Below are 23,524 nucleotides of genomic sequence, written 5' to 3'. Positions count from 1 at the left end.
TAAGGTCAGTATAAAACACTAGGGATCCAATTTAATTGGACTGAAAAAAAAACTTGAAAGAGTAAATTTAAATAAGTTTACTGTTCTTTTTTTCTCTCACTTTTTTTTCTGTTCAAAAAGAAGGCAATTTGATTTTGGACTTCACTGTTCCATCTCTCTGTCCACCCTATAAAAAATTCTATACTAGTTTCTATCATATTTTGGAGATGATTAAATTTTGATTTTAATTATTATTCTTAGTTGCCACTGTATAATATACTTAGGCTAAAATAAAGAAACAAACAGAGGTACAGCACACAATCAGGAAGTATAACTTCACTTGGATACAAAAAAGGCTGACTTGAGTCAGCCTCTGTTGAGAAAAGGTATCAAATTGAGAAAGGATGCTTTACTTTTCACAAAACTAACTTTGTACCTTGCAGGTGACTTTGAGTATACTCTGTCCTTGGATATGAATAAAGCTTTAAATCACAAATGAAGCAGTTTACTTTTATTTTTTTAAGTAGCTAGAAATATTCTTTCCTTAAAGGGTTTTAAAACTTGAATTAATTGGATTATTAATTTATAAAGCATAAGTTTCAATACCTACATCTGTTAAATCTATTATTTACATGTTGTTTTTAAATTAGGAGAAACCTTAAGGGAATTTAGAATTCTAAGAGATTGCCTATTTTCAAGTATAAAAGTAGAGTCATTAGGATATTCCTAATTCACCTTTAAGCATGTACTTTCAAGCATTAAAATTCACATACTCTAAGGTCATGTTAAGACAAATATAGGGATGTGTTATTTCAGCCAACACTTAGTAGACTTATGGAATTTCATCATCTAAAGAGGCTCACAGACTGAAATTATACATGGTTACAAAAAAAAAAGAATTTAGACAAATTCAAAGATAGAAAACTTTAATTTTTTAGAAGACATTTTTATGGAGTATATATGTAAAATTTTAGGTTGATATTTATAGTCAACAATAGGCCTCAGAAAATAATGTCTCTTTCAGAAACATGGCTAGACTGAATATACCCAATATGGAAATTTTCATTTTCTAAACTAATTTGGTCTCTAAATATCTATAGAATAGATCATTGCAGAACGTCCCAAATCACTGCAGCTGCTACTTCACTCTACTTCTTTCCAGGGAGGTATTCAAGCACCCCTATAATTCAAAATTTTTCTTTTTATTGACAGAAGGGCAATATTCAATTCCATCCCATACCTCCCCAGAGTTGTGCGGGCAAACCCATGACACAGTACTGCCTTTCTGATCCAAGGATTGAGTGCCCACATATTTCCTACAATAGGGAAGTCTCTGTTATGTTACTCTCCGTTCCTACTATACCTCACATGGAAGGCAGCTATAGAAAAATGAGGCAATAAGGCTGATAAACGGTGGCACGAGGCAAGATGCATGAAGACAGGGTTCAGATTTGTTTTTGATAGCTGACAATCTGAGAATATGCAGAGACTGTATACAGAGTGGGTAGAAGGGGTAAAACAGGAAGTCAGCCATCAAGACAGTGAAAACACACATTTTTTAATTACTACTTCTCATCAAATTGCTTGCTAAAATGTTACTTTAAAGTTCGGAAGAACTTTCACCTCTAATTCCATCTGGGACAGAATTTTCTGTTTTAGTACTCTTACATCAGTTCATTTGTCATAGAAGTGTTCCTTTTTGATTACTTCTTGGATTATATGTTATTAACTTATACTTTCTCTTTAATTTGTTCTTTCTCACTACATTTCCAAATTTACTACCATGACTTTTACTTTAATACTTTCTTAGTTCCTTTTACTCTCTGCTAGGATTGTGGTTATTGTTATTTCTTTTATTCAGTTCTAATAGTATTAACCATGACTTTTGTCCTTGTTCGTTGCCAAAATTCTGTTTCCTTTTAATTAGTCTTTTTTGAATAAATCAATTTTTACCTTTGAAATGTTCATTTCATTGTGCCTTTATCTACATATATTTTTACTTTCCTTCTTTCACTTACAGTATTGTGATTTTCTTCAGCTAAATTCTAAAATTATCTAGTTAAATGTTTTCTTTACTTTTCTTTTTTTTTTTTTTTTTGCTGTACGCGGGCCTCTCACTGCCGTGGCCTCTCCTGTTGCGGAGCACAGGCTCCGGACGCACGGGCTCAGCGGCCATGGCTCACGGGCCCAGCCGCTCCGCGGCATGTGGGATTCTCCTGGACTGGGGCACGAACCCGTGTCCCCTGCATCGGCAGACGGACTCTCAACCACTGCGCCACCAGGGAAGCCCAAATGTTTTATTTTCAATCTATTATTTATTTATTTTTTCATTACAGTAACAAAATTCCTTCAAAGACAGTCTTACTTGGATTCAACATGTTTAATCATGATTATCAATATTACTTGTTATTGATATTGACATTTTAAATTTACTTTGCAGTTTTTGATAGCTTAGCACTGTGTCAGAGAATCAGTATAAAATGACTTCATTAATATTTCTTGAGGCTAAATTTATAACCCAGCATGAGTTCATTTTCAAAAATGTTTCTTTTAGTGAATGGTATAGTCTGAAGGTTTGTGTCCCCCCAGAATTCACTTGTTGTAATCCTAACCCTCAAAGATGATGGTATCAGATGATGGGCATTTGGGAGGTGATTAGGTCATGATAATGGAGCCCTCATGAGTGGGATTAGTGCTTTTATAAAAAAGACCCCACAGAGCTTGCTTGCCCCTTCCCCCATGTGAAGACAGAGTGAGATGGCAATGGCTATGAACCAGAAAGAGGGCCCTCACCAGGTCATGATCATGCTGCCACCTTGAGAAACGAATTTCTGTTGTTTATAAGCTACGCAGTGTGTTGTATTTAATTAAAGCAGGAATACGGTGATATGAAATGATATTGAAAAGGTTTAGAAAGTGAAATATTTAGTAATAATGTATATTTAATTACTGCTGGATGCAAAAAATAATACATGTATCTGTTAGTTCAAGCATAGTAATAATGTTCAATTTGCATAAAGTATTAATTTTGTCTGTTGATTTATCAAGAACAGAAGTATCAAATATTTCTCACTTATATCAGCTTTTTTGTTTTGTTAGTATATGACTAAATTATCTGGAACTGTCCTTAAATTTCAAATTTTATTTTTTCTTATTTTTGGGATATATCTCATAATCTGCATATGGCTAGATTTTCATTATTCAGTCCATTACTTTTTATTATCAGCTATTACTTTACTCCATTCTTGGTTATTGTAATTATAAACATATTTGGTTTTATTCTATAATTTTGTTTAAAGATTTTTGTCCTGATTTTTCCATTCTTACTGTTTTCTCTTTCTTAATTCTTCTTTTCCTACTGTATTTAGGAGTAAGTTGTTCATTTAATTCTATTTTTTCATAGACAAATACAATATTTAAGACACAGTTTCTTAAAATATTAATAAACATACTTAATGTACACAGGTAATCCATAATTACTCCCATTCTTAAATAATACAAGAAACCTTAACATATAGATTTCAAATAATATCAGCCCCTTCCCTGCTTACATATTGTTATACAATAGTTAAACATTTTTTTTTGCTATTTTAGTCCTGTGTTTTCATTCTTTTAAAAATTTCAAACTTAAATTCAGGGAATATCATTATTATTGACAGTTAGTATTTTAATAGGTCCTATGTTTACCAGTTTACTCGCTCTCTATACATCAAGTAGAACTGCTTAATTTTCCTTATTCCTGAAGCATATAGTTTTCAGTTTCAGTTTTGTTTAAATTTATTTTGTTGATAAAGTCTATTTTTTGTATCTGATACAGTAAATAAATTATATACATTTTTCCACTGACCATATAATATCAGAGTATATTTTATTTCTATTTAGTCTTTTAATAATATTATTTCACTTTCTTTTGGTGTCCATTATTGCTACTGAGAAAATAGCTGCTGTTCTCATAGTACTTTATCTCCTATTTTTAGATCTTCCTTTTGGCTTTATGTGTGGCTGTGTCATGTTAATATATTCAGGTATTGATTTTTTTTCCATTTGTTTCACTGTCCTTTCTAAATCTGAGAGCTTCCTGTATTATATTTTATAAGTTGTATAATAAAGAATAATACATAGTATATGTATATAATAATATATACAAATATATATAGTATATATAATATATATTACATATACACATATACACATATATTATATCTATTATTATATACATATACTATGTATTACTCTTTATTATATTACAGAAAATTCTCATTCACTTTGACCGAATTATCAACATTTCCCTTTTCTTTCTATTATCTCCCTCCGGAATTTATCCTTTCTACTGTTAATGTATAAATAAAGTCTGATATTTCAAAATACATTTGCTTCTCATTATTAATGGCATTTGTTCTATAAAGTCACCACAAACACTGAATTTCTGAACACTGAACCACTGCTTCTATAGGAAATGCATAGTTTGGTTCCTATCAGTCTCTGGTCACAAGATTTTCATCATCTGATCAATACATAACCTAATTTCATGAGTGTTTCTGCACAGAGAAACATTATTTAATACATATTGTTCATTAATTAACAGTACACTGAGAACTTCCCTGGTGGCACAGTGGTTAAGAATCTGCCTGCCAATTCAGGGGAAACGGGTTCAAGGGCTGGTCCAGGAAGATCCCACATGCTGCAGAGCAACTAAGCCCGTGCACCACAACTAACTGAGCCTGCGTTCTAGAGCCTGTGAGCCACAACTACTGAGCCCACGCAGCACAACTACTGAAGCCCACGCTCCTAGAGCCCATGCTCTGCAACGAGAAGCCACCGCAATGAGAAGCCCACGCACCGCAACAAAGAGTAGTCCCCGCTCACTGCAACTAGAGAAAGCACGTGCACAGCAACAAAGACCCAACACAGCCAAAACGAAATAAACAAACAAACAAAAAAAATAAATAAATTTATATTAAAAAAATAAACCAGTAACATTGAACTCAGGGCCATACAGCATTAGGACTCATGACTGAATTAAGCCCACCATTAGGCACACCATGACCTTCCTTCACAAGTGTTTCAACACAACAAAATTGTCCTTGAAAACACAATAGTAAATAGACCATGAAAAAAACACTTGTTCACAGTATGAAAGCCGAACCAAAAAGGTCGGGGTGTCTCCTTTTCCACCCTGAGCTGGGAACATGTACTTCAGGTCACACATTTCTCCTCACTCTGCACAAGTCCCTGAGCGTCTGCAAAACACCATGTGTATTGGTTTTGTGGTTCTAAATAAATTCAAGAGAGTGAGTTTTAAATACAGAATCAGCAAACAATGAGAATCAACTGTAATCGATTTTTCTGTAGCGAAAAAAAAAAAGAATAGCACTAGCTCCATGCAAACAAAATGACCTCACAATTATCATGTAGCCAGACACAGACAGTGAATACTGTATATTTCCATCTCTGTAATATTCAAAATTAGGCAATACTGACTTATGGTGACAGAAAGCCACATAATGATTACCTTTGGATAGGTAATTACTAGAAGGGGTAATAAAGCATAATTATTATTTTCATAAGATCACATGGAAAACCCATTTGGACTGAGGCCCAATTTTCTAACTTCTAAAAATGTGTTAGATTCTTATCTGAAAATATCCACAATCATAATTATATTGTAATATTATTTTAATATTTTAACCTTGTATAATGTCTTTTACATTCTGCTTTTTATAGGCATTATAGACACTTTGAAAAATAATATAATTGATGTGATTTTTTACCATTGCATGAATGTTTCATTATTGATATTTCCTATTAATTTTAAACTTTACTTCATTGTCTGAAGATGGAAGTTAGATGAATAATAAATGATGTTAACTTTTCTCACTTTTGAATATCTACTAGGTAGTACATAGTCAGTGTAGGTTTCCAGTTTGAACACTGAATTTAAAAACCAGCCTGATTAAAAGAACATCTAGTAGCTAACACATGCTAACTAGAGTCTTGATAATCCCTGAATGAATGCCTATAATTCGCTGGCCTATGTTGCAGCTGAAATCAAAGTAAAATCAACCTGGTCAAAAATCAAGCAGTCTCAAAGACAGACACATAGGAAGCAAAATAGACAGAAAAAATATGTTCTCACAGAAGATACTGGACCATTAGATTGGGTGCACAGGGAACTGTGTAACCCTGGAGGCCTTAGAATCTTCTAGTAGACAGTTATTCATCCTTCTACTCATGACTCTTCTGTTCATTCTCATAGTAGAAACTGAACCACTGGACTAATTATCCATTGTAAATTTGTAACTCTGGAGATATCAGAGCTTTCTAATAGAAACACTTTTGATTCTTTTACTTGTAATACCAAACACATCTCATAAAAGGCAATTAATGAATGTATACAGAATGGATAGATGGGTGGACGGAATGGATAGATGGGTGGATGGAATGGATAGGTGGGTGGATGGAATGGGTAGATGGGTGGATGGAATGGATAGATGGGTGGATGGAATGGATAGATGGGTGGATGGAATGGATAGATGGGTGGATGGAATGGATAGGTGGGTGGATGGAATGGATAGGTGGGTGGATGGAATGGATAGATGGGTGGATGGAATGGATGGGTGGGTGGATGAATTCATGTGAAGCTGTTAAGAACTCTTAGAATGAGAGGCCCTGATTTTGAACTTCTTAACACTTCTTTTGGTTCTAGTCAGGAATCAACATTAGAGGGACTAACAGCTACTTCAAATTCAAACCAATATTGATGCAAAAGAAAAAAAAATCTCTGTAAATATAAGAAATGGTTACATTCCTGTGTCTGTCAGAATTTTGACAGTAAATAGCACTTCTATAGTCCAGATTCTGCTACAAACGCTTTGTATGCATAAATTGGTATAATCCTTAATATAACTTTATGAGATATGTACAGTTATTATTCCCATTTAACAGATTATACATATCTCACAAAACTATTTTAAGTTTGTTTCCTTTGAGCTGAGAAGCCATAGATCCTAACAGTCAAAGGCTGAGATACTGGAGCCAGACTGCCTGGGCATAAATCCTGCACTGCCCCTTGATTATTGTAAGACTGAGTTCTAGTAGACTGTCCAAGATGGACAGTCTTAGAAAGAGCAGGGCATAAAATAGGTGATGGCTCAAACCAGAATAGTTTGTCATAACCATGACCATGGCAACATGGAAAAATGACATGGCAAGGCGTGTTATAGGTGTTTTTCTCTGTCATTGACCTATGCACATATTACTTGTTTTACTACTATAGTAAAACCTACTAAGCTACTATTATCCAGTAAATCTACTATTGTCTCAGCCTTTGTTAAGAATCACATGAGAAAGATATACTACTTTACTGTGATGGTAACTAGGAGCACCTTAATTGGCCTTGGACTGGGACTCTCCTTGCTCTAGACAGAATAAGCAATTGTGAGGATGTTTTTTGTGTAACTGGTCATGTGGGGATTATGAGGTATTCATGGAATCTAACTGTTGAAAACAAAAGCTATTTCAATTACTTCTTTAATTCTTTAGGCTCAAGGAGCGGAATGAGAGGACAGTTTGTAGAAATTGTGTATACTTTTTAGTTATCCAAGTAACGAAACAAGTTATCAATGGCAATCAAATGGCAATGCACGAGTTACCTGGTAAAGTCTATTACATTAAATTAAATAGTCTTCAAAACCACTTTTAAAAGGAGGAGTCATTCATACCTGAATAACTTTTTGAGACTGCACATCTACAAGAAGGACTCTGTCCAAAGTTGGCTGTGCCACATAAATGAACTTGTCCTTGACATTGACAGCTGTGGCCCACACACACCTCTGGACTTCATCGCCTTCAGCTCTGGGACAGACTTCACCCTGTAACTTAGAAAATAAAAATCAAATGAATATCTTAAATGATAACATGGATATAGCCATATTATGAGTAACATTAATGTTTCATGCTCTACTACTTTTAGCATCAAAAGTTTTATATATATATATGTTAAATATATATTCATATGTTACATATTTATATATTTAGATTTATGTCAAATAAATAAATATATAAAGAGTTAAATCAAATAGAACAGTATATAGTGCATATTTAAATTCATTAAATTTGTATAGGAATCAATGTGAAATAACCCTTAAAATATATTTTATTAAGCCTTTGAATGCTTATTTATAGTAACATATAGCCTTTTCACTTGTCACTACCTATTCTTAGCTCAGTAACTGCAGAAGTACATAATAAGTCGAATGTTTCCTCCCACATCCCCCCAATCTCAAACTTCTTTACCAGACATTATATGCCACGCTAAAGTTTATTTAGAGCTTCTCAAAACCTCAAGAGCTGCCCTCAGAGCATATTCATGGGCTTTTTAAAAGCTACCAAATCCACTACACAAGACTGAAGGAGGCTTCTACTTTGTGGAGAACCAGAAACTTAGAAAAATGATAATAAGGTAGTTACTCGAAATGGTTATTTTATTTTCAATTTGGTATCAAGGTCAAATTTTATAAAGTCCTTTAAGCTGCCTAAGCCCTTTTCATTCTTCTCCTTTACCCTAGAACTACCTTCTGGTTAATATTCTGTAGTTTGTGCTATATGGTCATAAAGGAGGCAAAAATTATCTTCTATTTCTTCCTTCCAACATTCAGTAAGTGAATGTTGAAGGGATACGTAAGCCTTTCTGATTTGTATGGGCAGACACATGGTGATTAGAAGAAATGTCATTTAGCTTGTTATTTTTGTTTCAGGTTTTTCTTTATTCACTGGTCTGTTGGTTTTGTGATTCTCACAATTTATTTGTAGTTAGAAAAAACACTGAGAAGAGAGATTTCTTGAACTATACATGAAATATATGTATAAAGATAAACACTTACTTATATAATAATAATGATAAACACGGATTCCAAATATGTCACTTGTTTTATGGTTTACGCCTGATCACTGATTATCATGTCTAATTCATTGATTTGTATACTCCAGTTAGTAACTCGTGAGCTCAATTAGAATACTCTCTTTAATCTCTAATTCAAACCAAAACATTTATTTTTCAGGAGATATACCATCCACCGTATATATTTAATAATCATAAAACAAAATCAACAAAATTTTCATGGTCAACACCACCTAAGCATTTCTTTCAATGAAAAGATAATACTGACAGCACATAAACCACATTTGTCTTTTAGTAACTAAAATGACTACCACAATAACTCTTCTGAGGCAGCACAACCACAGTAGGTGTTTTTTCTTGCTTGCATAAAACTTGCAAAATAATGCAAAGCCCAGAACACTTTGGAATGAGAAGCTTAGTATGTAGCTTGCTGGGGCTTTTTTTCCCCCAAACTTCAGATCTAATTCCAGAGGACCTGGAGAATCCACTCATTTTTAAGATCCAGTCCAGGGCTTCCCTGGTGGCGCAGTGGTTGAGAGTCCGCCTGACGATGCAGGGGACACGGGTTCGTGCCCCGGTCCAGAAAGATCCCACATGCCGCGGAGCGGCTGGGCCCGTGAGCCATGGCCGCTGAGCCTGCGCGTCCGGAGCCTGTGCTCCGCAACGGGAGAGGCCCGCGTACCGCAAAAAAAAAAAAAAAAAAAAAGATCCAGTCCAGAATTCCCAGGTTCACTAAAATATCAGGGACATATAACACCAGGGAATTGTAGTGTTCTCTGAACAGTACAAGTGTGACAGGTTTCCAGGACATAAGCAAAAAACCTCTAAACTAAACATCACGTGTATATTTCCGATAGTTCTGGGGAGTTTGAATGAACTGCATTTCATAGAATGTACCACAATAATACTAAGATGACCACCAGTGGTGTCCATGGCACTCGTCAGCAGGCAACACAAACCTGATGGCAGAAATCTGTTCTCAGCACATGCCCAGAACACAGTACAGGATTGTACCTTCATTCATCAATTCACTGAAACATTATTTTCTACACCATTTTTCTTCAGAAGTATTGGGTTGGTCAAAAGGTTCGTTCAGTTTTTTCCTCAAGATGCCTCTAGTAGCGCTTAGTTGTCTTTAACTTCATTCAAAACAATTTTGTTAGATTGCACTGTGACAGCTGTCATACCAGTGTGCATTTAAAAAAAATTATCAAAATTGGCGAACTTGTGTGGGGCCATTTTAATATTGAAGATGGAAGAAAAAAAGCAACATTCTTGGTATATCATGCTTTATTATTTCAAGAAAGGTAAAAACGCAACCAAAAAAAAGATTTGTGCAGTGTATGGAGAAGGTGCTGTGACTGATCGAACGTGTCAAAAGTGGTTTGTGAAGTTTCATGCTGGAGATTTCTTGCTGGACGACGCTCCATAGGTAGGTAGACAAGTTGAAGTTGATAGTGATCGAATTGAGACAACTGAGAACAATCAACGTTATACCACTTGGGAGATAGCCGACATACTCAAAATATCCAAATCAAGTGTTAAAAATCATTTGCTCCAACTTGGTTATGTGAATCGCTTTGATATTTGGTTTCCACGTAAGTTAAGCAAAAAGAACCTTGATTGTATTTCCTCATGTGATTCTCTGCTGAAACGTAATGAAAACGTTCCGTTTTTAAAACAATTTTGACTGGCAATGGAAAGTGGATACTGTACAATAATGTGGAATGGAAGAGATCTTGGGGCAAGTGAAATGAACCACCACCAACCACACCAAAGGCTGCTCTTCATCCAAAGAAGGTGATGTTGTATACATGGTGGTATTGGAAGGAAGTCCTCTATTACGAGCTCCTTCCGAAAAACCAAACAATTAATTGCAACAAGTACTGCTCCCAGTTAGACCAATTGAAAGCAGCACTCGATGAAAAGCATCCAGAATTAGTCAGCAGAAAATGCATAATCTTCCATCAGGATAACACAAGACCTGATGTTTCTTTGATGACCAGGCAAAAACTGTTACAGGTTGGCTGGGAAGTTCTGTTTCATCTGCCGTATTCACCAGGCATTGCACCTTTGGATTTCCATTTATTTCATTTTTACAAAATTCTCTTAATGGAAAAGATTTCAATTCCCTGGAAGACTGTAAAAGGCACCTACAACAGTTCTCTGCTCAAAAAGATAAAAAGTTCTGGGAAGATGGAATTATGAAGTTGCCTGAAAAATGGCAGAAGATAGTGGAAGAAAAGGGTGAATACATTGTTCAATAAAGTTCTTGGTGAAAATGAAAAATGTTGTCTTTTATTTTTACTTAAAAACCAAAGGCACTTTTGGCCAACCCAATATCTTGAACATCTTTGACAAGAACCTATTTCAGGAGACTCAAACTCTACCTAACCTAAGTACTTGAGAGGCATGAAAAGGTGGGAAAAAGTGGGACCTAAGGTTGATGAAAGGATCTGAATATAGGAAAATTGTTTACAAATTCTTTGCCGTTGTGTAAAAGCTCCCAACAAAACCTGTCAAAATAACAGAAAGCGTGAGTAACCTGACACTAAACTGTCAGTCAAAAAACAGCTGAACCGGGAGAAATTTCCACCCCTTTGTTTGCTACAAAACTAGTCAACAGTAAAATAAACTGCTCTGCTGGGAATTATTTCCTATTTGTACGCTGTCCCTATAAGATGGCCCTGACCAGATTCACAATCATTTTTACAAAGCCATTAAAAGTTTCCTGACAGTCACCCTGAATTTTCTTTGCTTTGCTTCAGGCCATTATTGCTGATTATAGTCTATTAGGTCCCGTTTTACAATAGCACTCCTCTGTTTTCAGATTACATAGATTAGTATTTATTTCTGTGGATAGGAAGAGTAGGGGAATATTTTTCACATGCATTAGGCATTCAGTGATAAAAGGAAACTAAAATATATAAGAGATGCAAAAGAAGATTAAGATAATACGTACTGATGAGGAAAATTGTCAGAAATTATATCAAAGAGTATCACTCAATCATTTTTATAGAAATGTATACTGCCTTTGAGAGTTAAAGGATTAATAGGATTTTAGAGCTAATGAAGATGAGTCAATAATAAAAAGACAATTCTAGCTCATAATTAGAATTTATCTATTTCCCTTTGGGTTACTTCCATATTTCATTATGCAGTTCCTATTTATGTATTATCTTCTTCCAAAATTTTAAAGGGATATAAGATGTATCACTAGTGATGATGGAAATTTTGATTTAGCAATTAAAATAGTGTTGATGCTTCCTGATTTGCTAAACACAAGTTACAGTTCGAGTAGATGGATATATATACTCATCTTCTATAGGACTTGGTCATTTTCATATATTGTATTGATGACCTATTAAAAACACTTTTCCCTTAAATCTCCAATTTCCCATCTTTCTTTCCTCCCTTTCTTCATAGTCTACCTCTGTGTCTTTCATGGTGAGGATGAATGAATTTGTCACAAGCACATCTGCTTACCTTGCATCCAACTCAACAAGTTTCTGTCCTTATTCCTTCCTTGCATCCTTCTCTCTGATCATGGTTTGTCCACTATCTTTTGCCTGAAGACAGAATCTGCCTACATTTTAATTATAACTTTAGCTATGTCTCCAGGTGTGTTGGAACATGCACATGCCCCTGTAATTTAAGTAAACATTATTTGGATTCACCTGCTTTCCCTTTCAATAATCCATCTAATTTTCTTTAGACTTTGAACAAGCTGTCAAGAACCTTAATTCCATTTCTTGACCTTTCACTCTAAATTGCTCATACTTCAAACTTGCTTTCCAGATCCTGTCTCTTCCAAAAGAGAGTTCTTGAAGAGTCACAAAGAGCTTTAGAATTTGCGATCATTGCTCTTCGGTTATTGCTGGGGAACATTTATTGAACACTTACTATGTGAAAGATATCATGCAAAGCTCTGTTTGGAAATAAAAACATGAATTTGTGTGAATGCCTGCTCTCAAGTTGCTTATAATTTCTGCCATATTTAGCTGTTTCAGACTCTTGATTCTTCCTGGAATGTTTTTTCATTCTTGTAAGGCGAGGAGCAGCAAACCATGACCCCAGGCCAAATTCAGCACACTGCCTATTTTGGTAAATGGCCTAGGAACTAAGAACACTTTTTGGTATTTTTTAACAGTTGAAAAAAAATCAAAAGAAGAGTACTATGTTGTGATGTGTAAACATTATCTGGTATTCAGATTTCCATAAATAAATGTTTATTGGAACACATCTACACCCATTCATTTAAATATTGTCTATCTCAATATCAAAAAAGCAAACAACTCAATTAAAAAGTGGGCAAAGGACCTGAATAGGCATTTTGAAAGCACACAGATGGCCAACAGACACATGCAAAGATGCTCAACATCACTGATCATCAGGGAAGTGCAAATTAAAACTACAATGAGCCATCAAATTACACCTGCCAGAATGGCTATCTTCAAAAAGACAGCAAAAACAACTATTGGCTAGTATGTGGGAAAAAAGAGAACCCTCATGTGCCGCTGGTGGAATTGTAAGTTGATGCAGCCACTATGGAAAACCTTATGAAGCTTCCTCAGAAAATTAAAAATAGAACTACCATACAATCTAGGAATTCCACTTCTGGGTATTCTTCTGAAGGAAATAAAAATTATGTTAATTTGAAAAGATATACCCACTCCTAGGTTCACTGCAGCACTAAGTGCAGAAATAAGTATACAACAAATCAGGTGAACTAAGATATACACACCCAATTTGGGTACCACATTATGGGTTCACCCAAGGATAGTATGCAGATGCTCCTAGATACAGAGTGAACTATTGTGAATGAATGTTGCCTTAAAGGTGGAGAGAGAGAGAGGGTTTGATGTTTGATAAATATGTAAACATATCATTAAATTTGAAAACTCCTAGACGTGTTGTCGACCTGGTTCTCTCACTGATTGGGATCAGGTCATTAACTATTGAAAATAAATTGGTTTCAGTAGTTCTCATTGTTTAACTTTACTGCTTCTCTACCTATCAGGTTCCTAAGACTGGCAGGAGAGTCCGCTTTCTTGGAAGTAATTGAGAATTGGGAAGAAAGAGAACTTTTGCAAAAAGGAAAAAATAATAAATAAACCTTACTCAAAATGTGTAACTGTATTCTTTGTTGTTCTCCAACAAATGGCCTGTTCTCCAGCTAGAGTGTTCTCATCAAAATCTTATTAAAAAACCAATGATTTTCCACAGCAACTAAAGAACGCATCACACATTTCATTAATCAAATTCTTTTTAATCTACATTTGGTAGCCGTATTTCCAGCACCTATATGGCTCATCCTAATTACTGTGGGTCTTACTAATTTTCTTCTTGTCTGAATTTTTGTAGCATTTATATTTCATGCCACATAATTTGGTCTTTAATCAGGTACTATCATCTCTGCCTAAAATGTTAGCCTTTGCTATTCCTGTATTTCTACATTTTACAGACATACTGGGGAAGGTACAATATTTCCTCAGTAAATACAAGTTTAAATGTCACTTATCATAGAAAAAAAAAGGAGAGGGGATCAAAAAGTGTGTATTTCTCAAACATGTTGTTAAACACTATTCCATGTCATCCAGAATCATTGAGAAACCGAATTCTAGAACATCTTCAAAATATAGTCTGTGGATAGCTGCCTGTTGGCATATCGTTCCTTACCAAGCTGAGAATAGTACAGAAATGGAAAATAACCATTTAGAATCTTTTCAAACAATTTGCCATTGACATAATATCCATAAGCATGATCAGCGGGCCCATCTCCTTTAATAGGGTTTAGACAAGCTTGGGTGTGTCAGGCGTGCCTGGAGGGTTCTTTTCCACAAATGTTTTAAGAAGCTCTGATTTTGAGCTTTCTTTTCTTTTCTAGCTCTCTCTTTCTCTTTTAAATAGCTTTAAAATACATATATATCCAAAACTGTTGCAATCTGAGTCTACTGAGATAAATAGAAAAGTGAATGAAACACCTGACAAAATAGTGTTCACTTTAATAAATGCAATGTTCAGTTTATCATGAATCAAAGAAATGAAACAAGGGTTCTTTGTACTGAACTGGAATGTTTAGATTACGATTTCCAGGATTTTTTTTATAATCATGAAGAAATATATATATATATAAGGTTGAGCTATTTGTGAATACACTAGATATAATGCATTCTTTTAATCTTGCTTTGCAATATAAAAAAACCCTAGATCTTACAATAGCATGTTAAACAATTTAATATCCATGGTTATCTCCCTTATTGGACCATTTTTTTCTTTAAAGGCAATGAGGTTAAATTACTTTCGTCAATTTTTAGTCGAGATCACTGCTTATAACCCAAGTGATACAACTGCTTATTTCTACAGTTAGATATATTCAATTTATCTAATTCTAGTTCCCATTTCATTTATGAAAATGTCATAAACAATCTAGTTCGTATTAGTCAAAGCATAGGTAGTCATGGCAATTTAGGGGCTGATTTGCCTTAATTTGGCCTATATAAGAAAACTGTCAGATAGTATGATTTTGATTCTAGGATATCAATGGTACAAAGACCACAGCAAAGAAATTTTCTTCCTTTCTTTTAACATAAGGAGAATGCATTTATGTCCTCCAGTGTTATAACAAAAATGGAGCAGATAACACTATACAATCATATACTGAGGACTGATTTCTCTTTAGCCGCAAATTATTAGAAAGATTAAAAACACAGGCTTTGAGGTCAACCAGAATTAGATGTAATCCAGTTTTACACTCATATTAGCCATGTAAATACTCCTTTTAAGCTTTGTTTATGTCACTGGTACAATATCACCAATCACATAGGATTATTATGTTTGTTAAATGAAATCATGTTTGAAAAGGTCAAATGATCAATAAATGTTACCTGTTATTTTCCTATAGAAAATTCACTATGGGATATATTTCATGAAAACTATAATAGTCTACACATTTTTCATCAAATATATTTTTTTTAATTTCCCAAAATGTTTTAGAGGGAAGTTCACTGTGTATATTTAAGAATTTCAAAGAGTTACTTTAAATACAGAATGATGGTTGCATATGTGGTCAGGAGAACTTATTTTTCCCTTTATCACTTGGCAGTTCTATGATATTGAGCTAATTATTTGTCTTTTCTCATTTCCTTATCTAGAAATTGAGAGGATTAAATTAGAACTTGTCCATGGTTTCAATAAAAGAAAAAAACAAAAACAGAAAGCAAAGCTATCTGAATTACTTCTACTCTGCTTAAACAGAAAATATATTACCAGTTTATAGAAATATTATATTAAGTCCACCCATGTTGTTGCAAATGGCATGATTTCATTCTTTTTTATGACTAATATTCCATCATAAAAAATATATAAATATACCACATCTTCTTTATCCATTCATCTGTTGATGGGCAATTGGGCTGCTTCCATATCTTAACTATTGTAAATAATGCTACAATGAGCATAGAGGTTCATGTATCTTTTCAAATTAGTGTTTTCATGTTCTTTGGATAAATATCCAGAAGTGGAATTGCTGGATCATACGGTAGTTCCATTTTTAATTTTTTGAGGAGCTTCTATACCGATTTCCACAGTGGCTGCAGCAATTTACATTCCCACCAACAGTGTAGGAAGGTTCCCTTTTCTCCATATTCCCACCAGCATTTGTTATTTGTAGACATTTTAATGATGGCCATCTTGAGAGGTGTGAGGTGAATAACCAATTTAAAAGTAAATAAATTTGCAGAGTGTTAAATTTCAAATGTCTGCAAAACATGAGAGAGGAAAGAACTCTAGATCTTTCGTCAGTGCAGGACTGAATGATTTGTGTGTCGATTCTCCTGGTTCTTGTAAATGAGCCAGAATCCTGGCTGGGGGTTGGTCCAGGTGTCAGTGGGCACTGAGAATCCAGGGGCAGGGACTTAATGACTTTTGGAAAAGGCATAAACTTGAATAATGGTGAGACAAGTTAAATATCAAGACCATAGGTTTCACATTAGGTCCAAGAACAAGTAAATAGAGTCTGGCAAAATGTCCTTTGAATTGAAAGCTAACATTAAGCACTAAAGAAATTAGACAAATATGGGGAATATCAGGAAACGTAAATTATATGGACCCGCAAGGTTCAGGAAGGATCAACTCAATTAAATGGCAGTTTAGATAGTTGGAATTAAAGAATTAGTTGTGTTTAATTTCATTTCCCAACGTGTTGAAGACTTGATTCGTACAGGAGCAATGGTGCTCCTTCCTAACTTTATTTAACAAAGCACAATTGGTAAGTTGGTTAGATAGGGTGAAAATTTATTATTAAAAAATTCTTTTCTTACCAGATAACACATGAAGTTAAATGACCACACAAGAAGAAAAAAAAAAAAAAAAAAAGAATGGACTTTAGTATGTAAACCTCTCCTTAAAATGTTGAAAAGCTCATCAAAATTATGACATCACTATGAAAACTGATGGATATCATGGAAAGATAGAGGTTACTTCTTTCACATATGTTCTGTACTCTAGTGTCCTTAAGTAACAATAGAGAATATTTGCTTAAATGGTCCTTTCCAGCTACTGATTAATAGTCAAAATTAAGAGGACTACTTTAAGAAGACTGTTTGGATTAATTTACCTTGACACTTCTTCAATTGGAGCATCAAGGTAAACTAGTCCAAATAGATTCATTTAAAATGAGTCACGTACCACAATATTCATTGCAGCTCTGTTTACAATAGCCAGGACATGGACACAACCTAAGTGTCCATCAACAGATGAACGGATAAAGATGTGGCACATATATACAATGGAATATTATTCAGACATAAAAAGAAACGAAATTGAGTAATTTGTAGTGAGGTGGATGGACCTAGAGTCTGTCATACAGAGTGAAGTAAGTCAGAAAGAGAAAAACAAATACTGTATGCTAACACATATATATGGAATCTAAAAAAGAAAATGGTCATGAAGAACCTATGGGCAGGATGGGAATAAAGACGCAGACGTAGAGAATGGACTTGAGGACATGGGGAAGGGGAAGGGGAAGCTGGGACGAAGTGAGAGAGGGGCATGGACTTATATACACTACCAAATGTACAATAGATAGCTAGTGGGAAGCAGCCACATAGCACAGGGAGATCAGCTTGGTGTTTTGTGGCCACCTAGAGGGGTGGGATAGGGAGGGTGGGAGGGAGACGCAAGAGGGAAGAGATATGGGGATATATGTATATGTAGAGCTGATTCACTTTCTTATACAGCAGAAACTAACACACCATTGTAAAGCAATTCTACTCCAATAAAGATGTTAAAAAAATAATAATAAAATAAAGTGAATACTGCAAACAAATAAATAAATAAAATGTATTTTAAAAGCAAGCAATTTTGTTTTGATAGATTTCACTTCTCTATGTTCTGATCATATTACCAAAGAAAATACAGATTTTGAAATAAATAATACCTATGAGACAGATTATCAGGCAGGCAAAGAAATTACTTCTACAAGATAGGATTGAAGTAAAAACTTGAAGTTTAGTTTGGGGGGACCATAAGCCACATTAACAAACTGTCATTAAACCTTTAAAGGACTTTCATGTAGATTCTATTCCTTGATTCTTTGAAATTCTTATATTAAAATAAAGTAAATTAAATGATTTCTTATTGGTATATATCTGTAGGACACAAAGGAAACAAAGATAAACTTTTAAGGAAAAGAGTCAAACAATCTGAATGACATGGAATATCAGAAACTGTAAGTTCCCCTTTCTTTCTTTAAATGCATGAGTTTTGATAATGCACATTTTACAGATTTCTCTTTTTGGGGACATTAGTTGAGGACCAAGAGAGGTTTTATTAATTGCCTTTCTAAGAATACATTATGTAATCTCTTGCTCTGAATGGCTTATTCTGTCTTGTAACTGTTTTAAAAATGTTGACGTACAAGCATGAATTGAGGGAATTTTATGATTGTTGCATTCTCTATATTTGTTCAATAGAGTGTAACATCACTTAGGAATTGAACTTTTTTCTATGCAACATAATCTCACAATGCAGATGGCAGTGTCATTTTGATGGAGTTCTGCATCTCCCCATATTGTCCGGCAGAGGGCGCCTTACGTGGAAGGCAGGCTTAGTCGTTTTTTCAAGATTATTATGGACTGAAAAACATTCTGAAATGTGGTAGATTTATCTTCAAAAATTATAAGGCTCCAGAGAGGATAATTATACGCATGTGTACTTTTAAACTGTATTGTAATTCACACATTAATTTGTTCCACATAGGAACGCCGACACTGAGAATCATTACACTTTTTCAGGTCAACATTCTTTAAAAATTATTTTAGCTTGCTTTACGACATTAACTAGTTAATTATTATTATTGAAAATGACCTTATATTCTCTTTCTTAAAGGTATGAAGTGAGCGGATTCTGGCCAAATAATTTATACACATAGGTATTCTGCTGTGTTTGTATCAATTAATATAAAAACCATAAAATACACCCATTTTGAAATCATATCTTGTAAACCTTTAGAAATAAATGTTACATAAAAATAATTTACTCCTGTGCCTATCTTCTTTATAGGTAAGAAGACAGACCAAATTTACATTTTCTTTGTCCTTTTTCTTTAAAACTATATCTTTATTTATTATATTGCCTGCAGAATTACATTTTCTCTTGTCTCCTTTCACTGACAAATCTGATAGGGGTTCTGCCACACTATCCAGCTCAGAAATATTCTTGAGAAATAAAGTGAAGACAATATTGAATAAGAATTCACCAAAACTGCCTCTGTGACTTAGTTCAATGTAAATCCTTTATGTATGCAGATTATATAATCTGATATGCTATTTTTCGTTTGCATCTTTCAGCTTTCTAAATAATTTCAAAAGTAAACTATCAGACTTAAGATGGTATTTTGCAAAATTATATTCACAAATAACTATGCTGAAAGTTATATATTAAAGAGTGACTTTTTAAATGAAAATGATACTAGTATGTGGATTTTTAAATATGAGAAAAAAAGGAGTTTTAATGGGCAAAAATTAGCAGCTTAAATAGTAATGGGATGAACAATAATTTTGAGGTTTAAGTTTTGTTTTCCTTGGGATTTTTATTATATAGTTGTATTTTAAATATAGATTTAAGAAATTTAGAAAACATATGACATCATTATATGATAAAGTATATGGAGAAATGCAAAACTGTCATTGTAAACGTTTAGCAATATTTTCAAAAAAATTTAGTGATTCAAACACTTAATAAAATAAAATAAAGCCATTAATTTACTGTATTGTTTTCCTTCCTGCACAGCCTCTCACATTATTCAAACTGAGATTAATGACCTATCTAAATACGAAAAAGATATTAAAGAAATGACAAGCCTTCAGTATGAAATTACAATTTTGACAACTATTGTTGAAATATAAAATGTAAGCAATGAGAAATCAAGCAAGAGATCAGTTAAATAGAAATTTTAAGAAAGAAAAGGAAAAGAAAAAGAAGGACTACGGTTTAAATAAATCATTAAAATCATCAATCTAATCCTCAATATGATAATTACAATTAATCTTGTTATAGTAACTTTTCAACATATTTAGAGAGAAGAAAATTTGGAAATTATCATCCTTCAGAGAGGAACATCACTAGAAAATACCTAATATTGATAATTCAAGAAATACCATTCCTGAGCATATTACTTAAAGTGATTAAATGTAATTGGTTGCATGAAGTCAGACTGGGGGATAGTAAGGTACAGAGTAAGAAACTACTACTTCTGTATTATTTTATTTTTACCATATGCCAATCTATTACCTTGAATAAGTCAACAGGTACTTTTTTTGTGAATGAATAAAACTCAATCTTAGACCAGAAACTGTAGTTTAAGAGCCACAGAAACTAGATTTATGTGATTTTTGTAAGTCGCAAGTAAAATGGTGTTATGTTTAAAGATAGTTGTATGAATAATTTTTATGTTAAACTCTTCAATTTTACCCTTAAGAAGTTTCTATTGAAATTCCAAATTACTGTAAGTACATTTCTTTCTCAAGTATAGAAAATGTGCTCCTAGGTGTGTGTAGTGAATCCTTATATTTCACATAAAAAATGTGATGGCAAGAGACAGTTTGAGACACATACATAATTCTGGTCACATTTACCAAATAACTTGGCTGGCTCTTATTAATAATCTCTTAAAAACCTAATATGCTTTCTTAGATAAGATTACTTGATCCAATTAATATGCTATACAACTCCATTAAGATGCTGTTGCATGATTTACACGCTCCCCGCGGCTCTCCCCCTAACGTCAGCCTTGCCTACTTCAAGCGTAACAGAAGCGCAATGTGAGAATTTCAGAAGAGTGTGATTTTTAATGAAAGATTACAAGGCCCCTTTAAATCAAGGGCTTCAAAGACCAATTTCATAAATTTATTTCTTTTAAAATCAACAGCATAATCTTCTAAGGAATAGTTAGAGGTAGTTTGCATTACTCTCTTTAGGCAGCTCTTTGCAGGATATCATTGTAAGTGCAAAGGAAGCTCTTTGCAGGATATCATTGTAATGAAAGCTTAAATTTTTATCATTCTAGAACTCTTTGTAAGTTAAGCCATGTTTGAATAGAGACCCACTGAGAAAAGAATAAGTGGGGAAAAATTTCGATTATCTTTCTGAAATATACAGTGGTACTGAATTCAAAAGGTTGCTTGATGGTTTCATGGAGACATGAATTGCCTGCATCATATAAAGCGGCTGGTGTTTTAACAATTATTTTTCTGGACAGAGTTTGGAGAAGTAGTAACTGGATTAGACACAGAAGGAGATGCTGAAAAGGGGGTTTGGAAGTATTACCAAGGAAATGGATAAATGCCCTGAAGGCTGCACTGCTTGAGAAGAGGGGAATGCCAGCAGAGAGAGAAGTGTGGACACAGCAGAGAGAGCTGTTTCCCCATTTCTAACCTCAGTTTCAATTTCCTGATACCTGAGTATTCTGCACACTATGGACACAACCTGTTCCTATGTAAAACCTCCATTCTAACAGAGTACCAATCATATTCATTTATAAAGTCTAGGTAATTTTCTTATGTGGAAATTCCAAGCCTGGAAAATAGACATTTTAGAGGTGATTCACATCAGACTTTCTGCAGAAACTATGATACTCTGGAGTTAGTATCATTTAAGTTGCATTAAAGCCAGTAACAGAATCTTTGCATCCTAAAATATAAGACCCGTGCATGTGGGACTTCCCTGGTGCTCCCGTGGTTAAGACTCTGTGCTCTCACTGCCACGGGCCCAAGCTTGATCCCTGGCTGGGGCACTAAAATCCCACAAGCCACGCAACACTGCCCCCCAACCAAAATACACACACACACACCCATATACTTAAGACCCACGCATGATAAGATTTGTGTGATTTTTCTTTCAAGCTCTTCTAGTCCCCACGAAAGAATAAATAACACGATGGTATGTATGGAGAACAGCAGCTGGATCTTAATAAGCGAACAGAGAAGGAAGTGAAGTAAAAAAGCATTAAAGATTAAGAGCTGTGGATAAGGTTGACAAAATACTTGAAAACCAGAAGAGTGAAACAGTTGGTAATCTTGCAAAAGCCTAATAATTGAAACATTTTTCCAAACCCACTTCAGTTTGAGTTCTGAAGTTATAAGTCTGGGATAGAATCCTATTTGCTTGAAGTACACACTTACTGTAGTTGACAAGATGAAATCATGTATACAACTAGGATAAATATAGCAAGAATCCTGTCTAGTTAGGCTGCATCACAAAAAAAGGAAAAAAGATAGATGGAAGTATAAATAAAAGCATGTTCTATGAATCTTCAACCAACTCACTACCAAAAGCTGAAACCTGATGTCATCTGACATTGCACCAAAATTGAATTTTTATTTAGAGCAAGCAAACAGCAACTTCTGAGAGATTTGATCAAAGATTCTGTATTCTAAATATTTCAGTTTTTATCTAAACTTTACTAGCCAATGGGTTGTATTGGGAATTGCAATTCTCTTAATATCAACAGTGACTTTGAAACATATTATTTTTATGTTTAATCCTTTTTTGTGGGGAAAAAATGATTCGAAAAGACTCATTTCCACTACTCACAATCAAGTGATTTATCTTCTAAAATCCAGAAGAACTAGCTTTCTTTTTTCTATAATAGAACTCCAAACTATCTTAGACTGGGCATTTGTACAGTATATTTTGACCGTGTGATCTTGAATTAATAGACCCATGAGGTTATGTTTACCCTGAAACAATTCAGTGATCAATTATTCTATGAAACATTTTTTCACAAGAAGAATACTGTTTTGTGGGAATTGTAAAGTAAGGAGAGGTGAGGAGGGAATTAGATGTATACATCTTTAAACTCAGGCAATGCATAAAAGAATGACTAGCCTAAGGCTCTAAGCAATGGAGTTTTCCTTAAATTCATTTCACAAATGTTACTCGACTACCTGCCATGTGTAAGTACATTGGGAATAAAAATGCTAATCAAAGTCTTGACTAATAGAGGTATAGTAAGATGTGGTGGGTTGTTTCCTATGTCAGCTTGGCTATGACTAGGCTATGTCGCTCAGTTGTTGGTCAAGAACTAGTCTGATAGAGAATGGATAAACAAGAAGGTCCTACTGTAAAGCACAGGGAACTATATTC

At 34.2% G+C, this 23,524-nt stretch overlaps 1 protein-coding gene across 3 annotated transcripts in view; it reads right to left on the bottom strand.

The window, feature by feature from the left end:
- The window catches only part of FSTL5 (follistatin like 5), a gene marked incomplete at both ends in the record, with an annotated part of 643,376 nt that overhangs the window by 56,835 nt on the left and 563,017 nt on the right, over positions 1-23,524 (bottom strand). For all 3 annotated transcript variants that reach the window (XM_082838713.1, XM_082838714.1, XM_082838712.1), the window contains one exon: positions 7,701-7,850. In XM_082838713.1, the coding sequence (XP_082694839.1) occupies positions 7,701-7,850 (150 nt within the window). The remainder of the gene's footprint in view (positions 1-7,700; positions 7,851-23,524) is intronic.

This window comes from Leucopleurus acutus (assembly GCF_964270905.1).
Source record: "Leucopleurus acutus genome assembly, chromosome: 4".
Classification (NCBI taxonomy): domain Eukaryota; kingdom Metazoa; phylum Chordata; class Mammalia; order Artiodactyla; family Delphinidae; genus Leucopleurus; species Leucopleurus acutus.
Note: the sequence above shows the minus strand (reverse complement) of the source record. Positions and strands in the feature narration are given on the sequence as shown.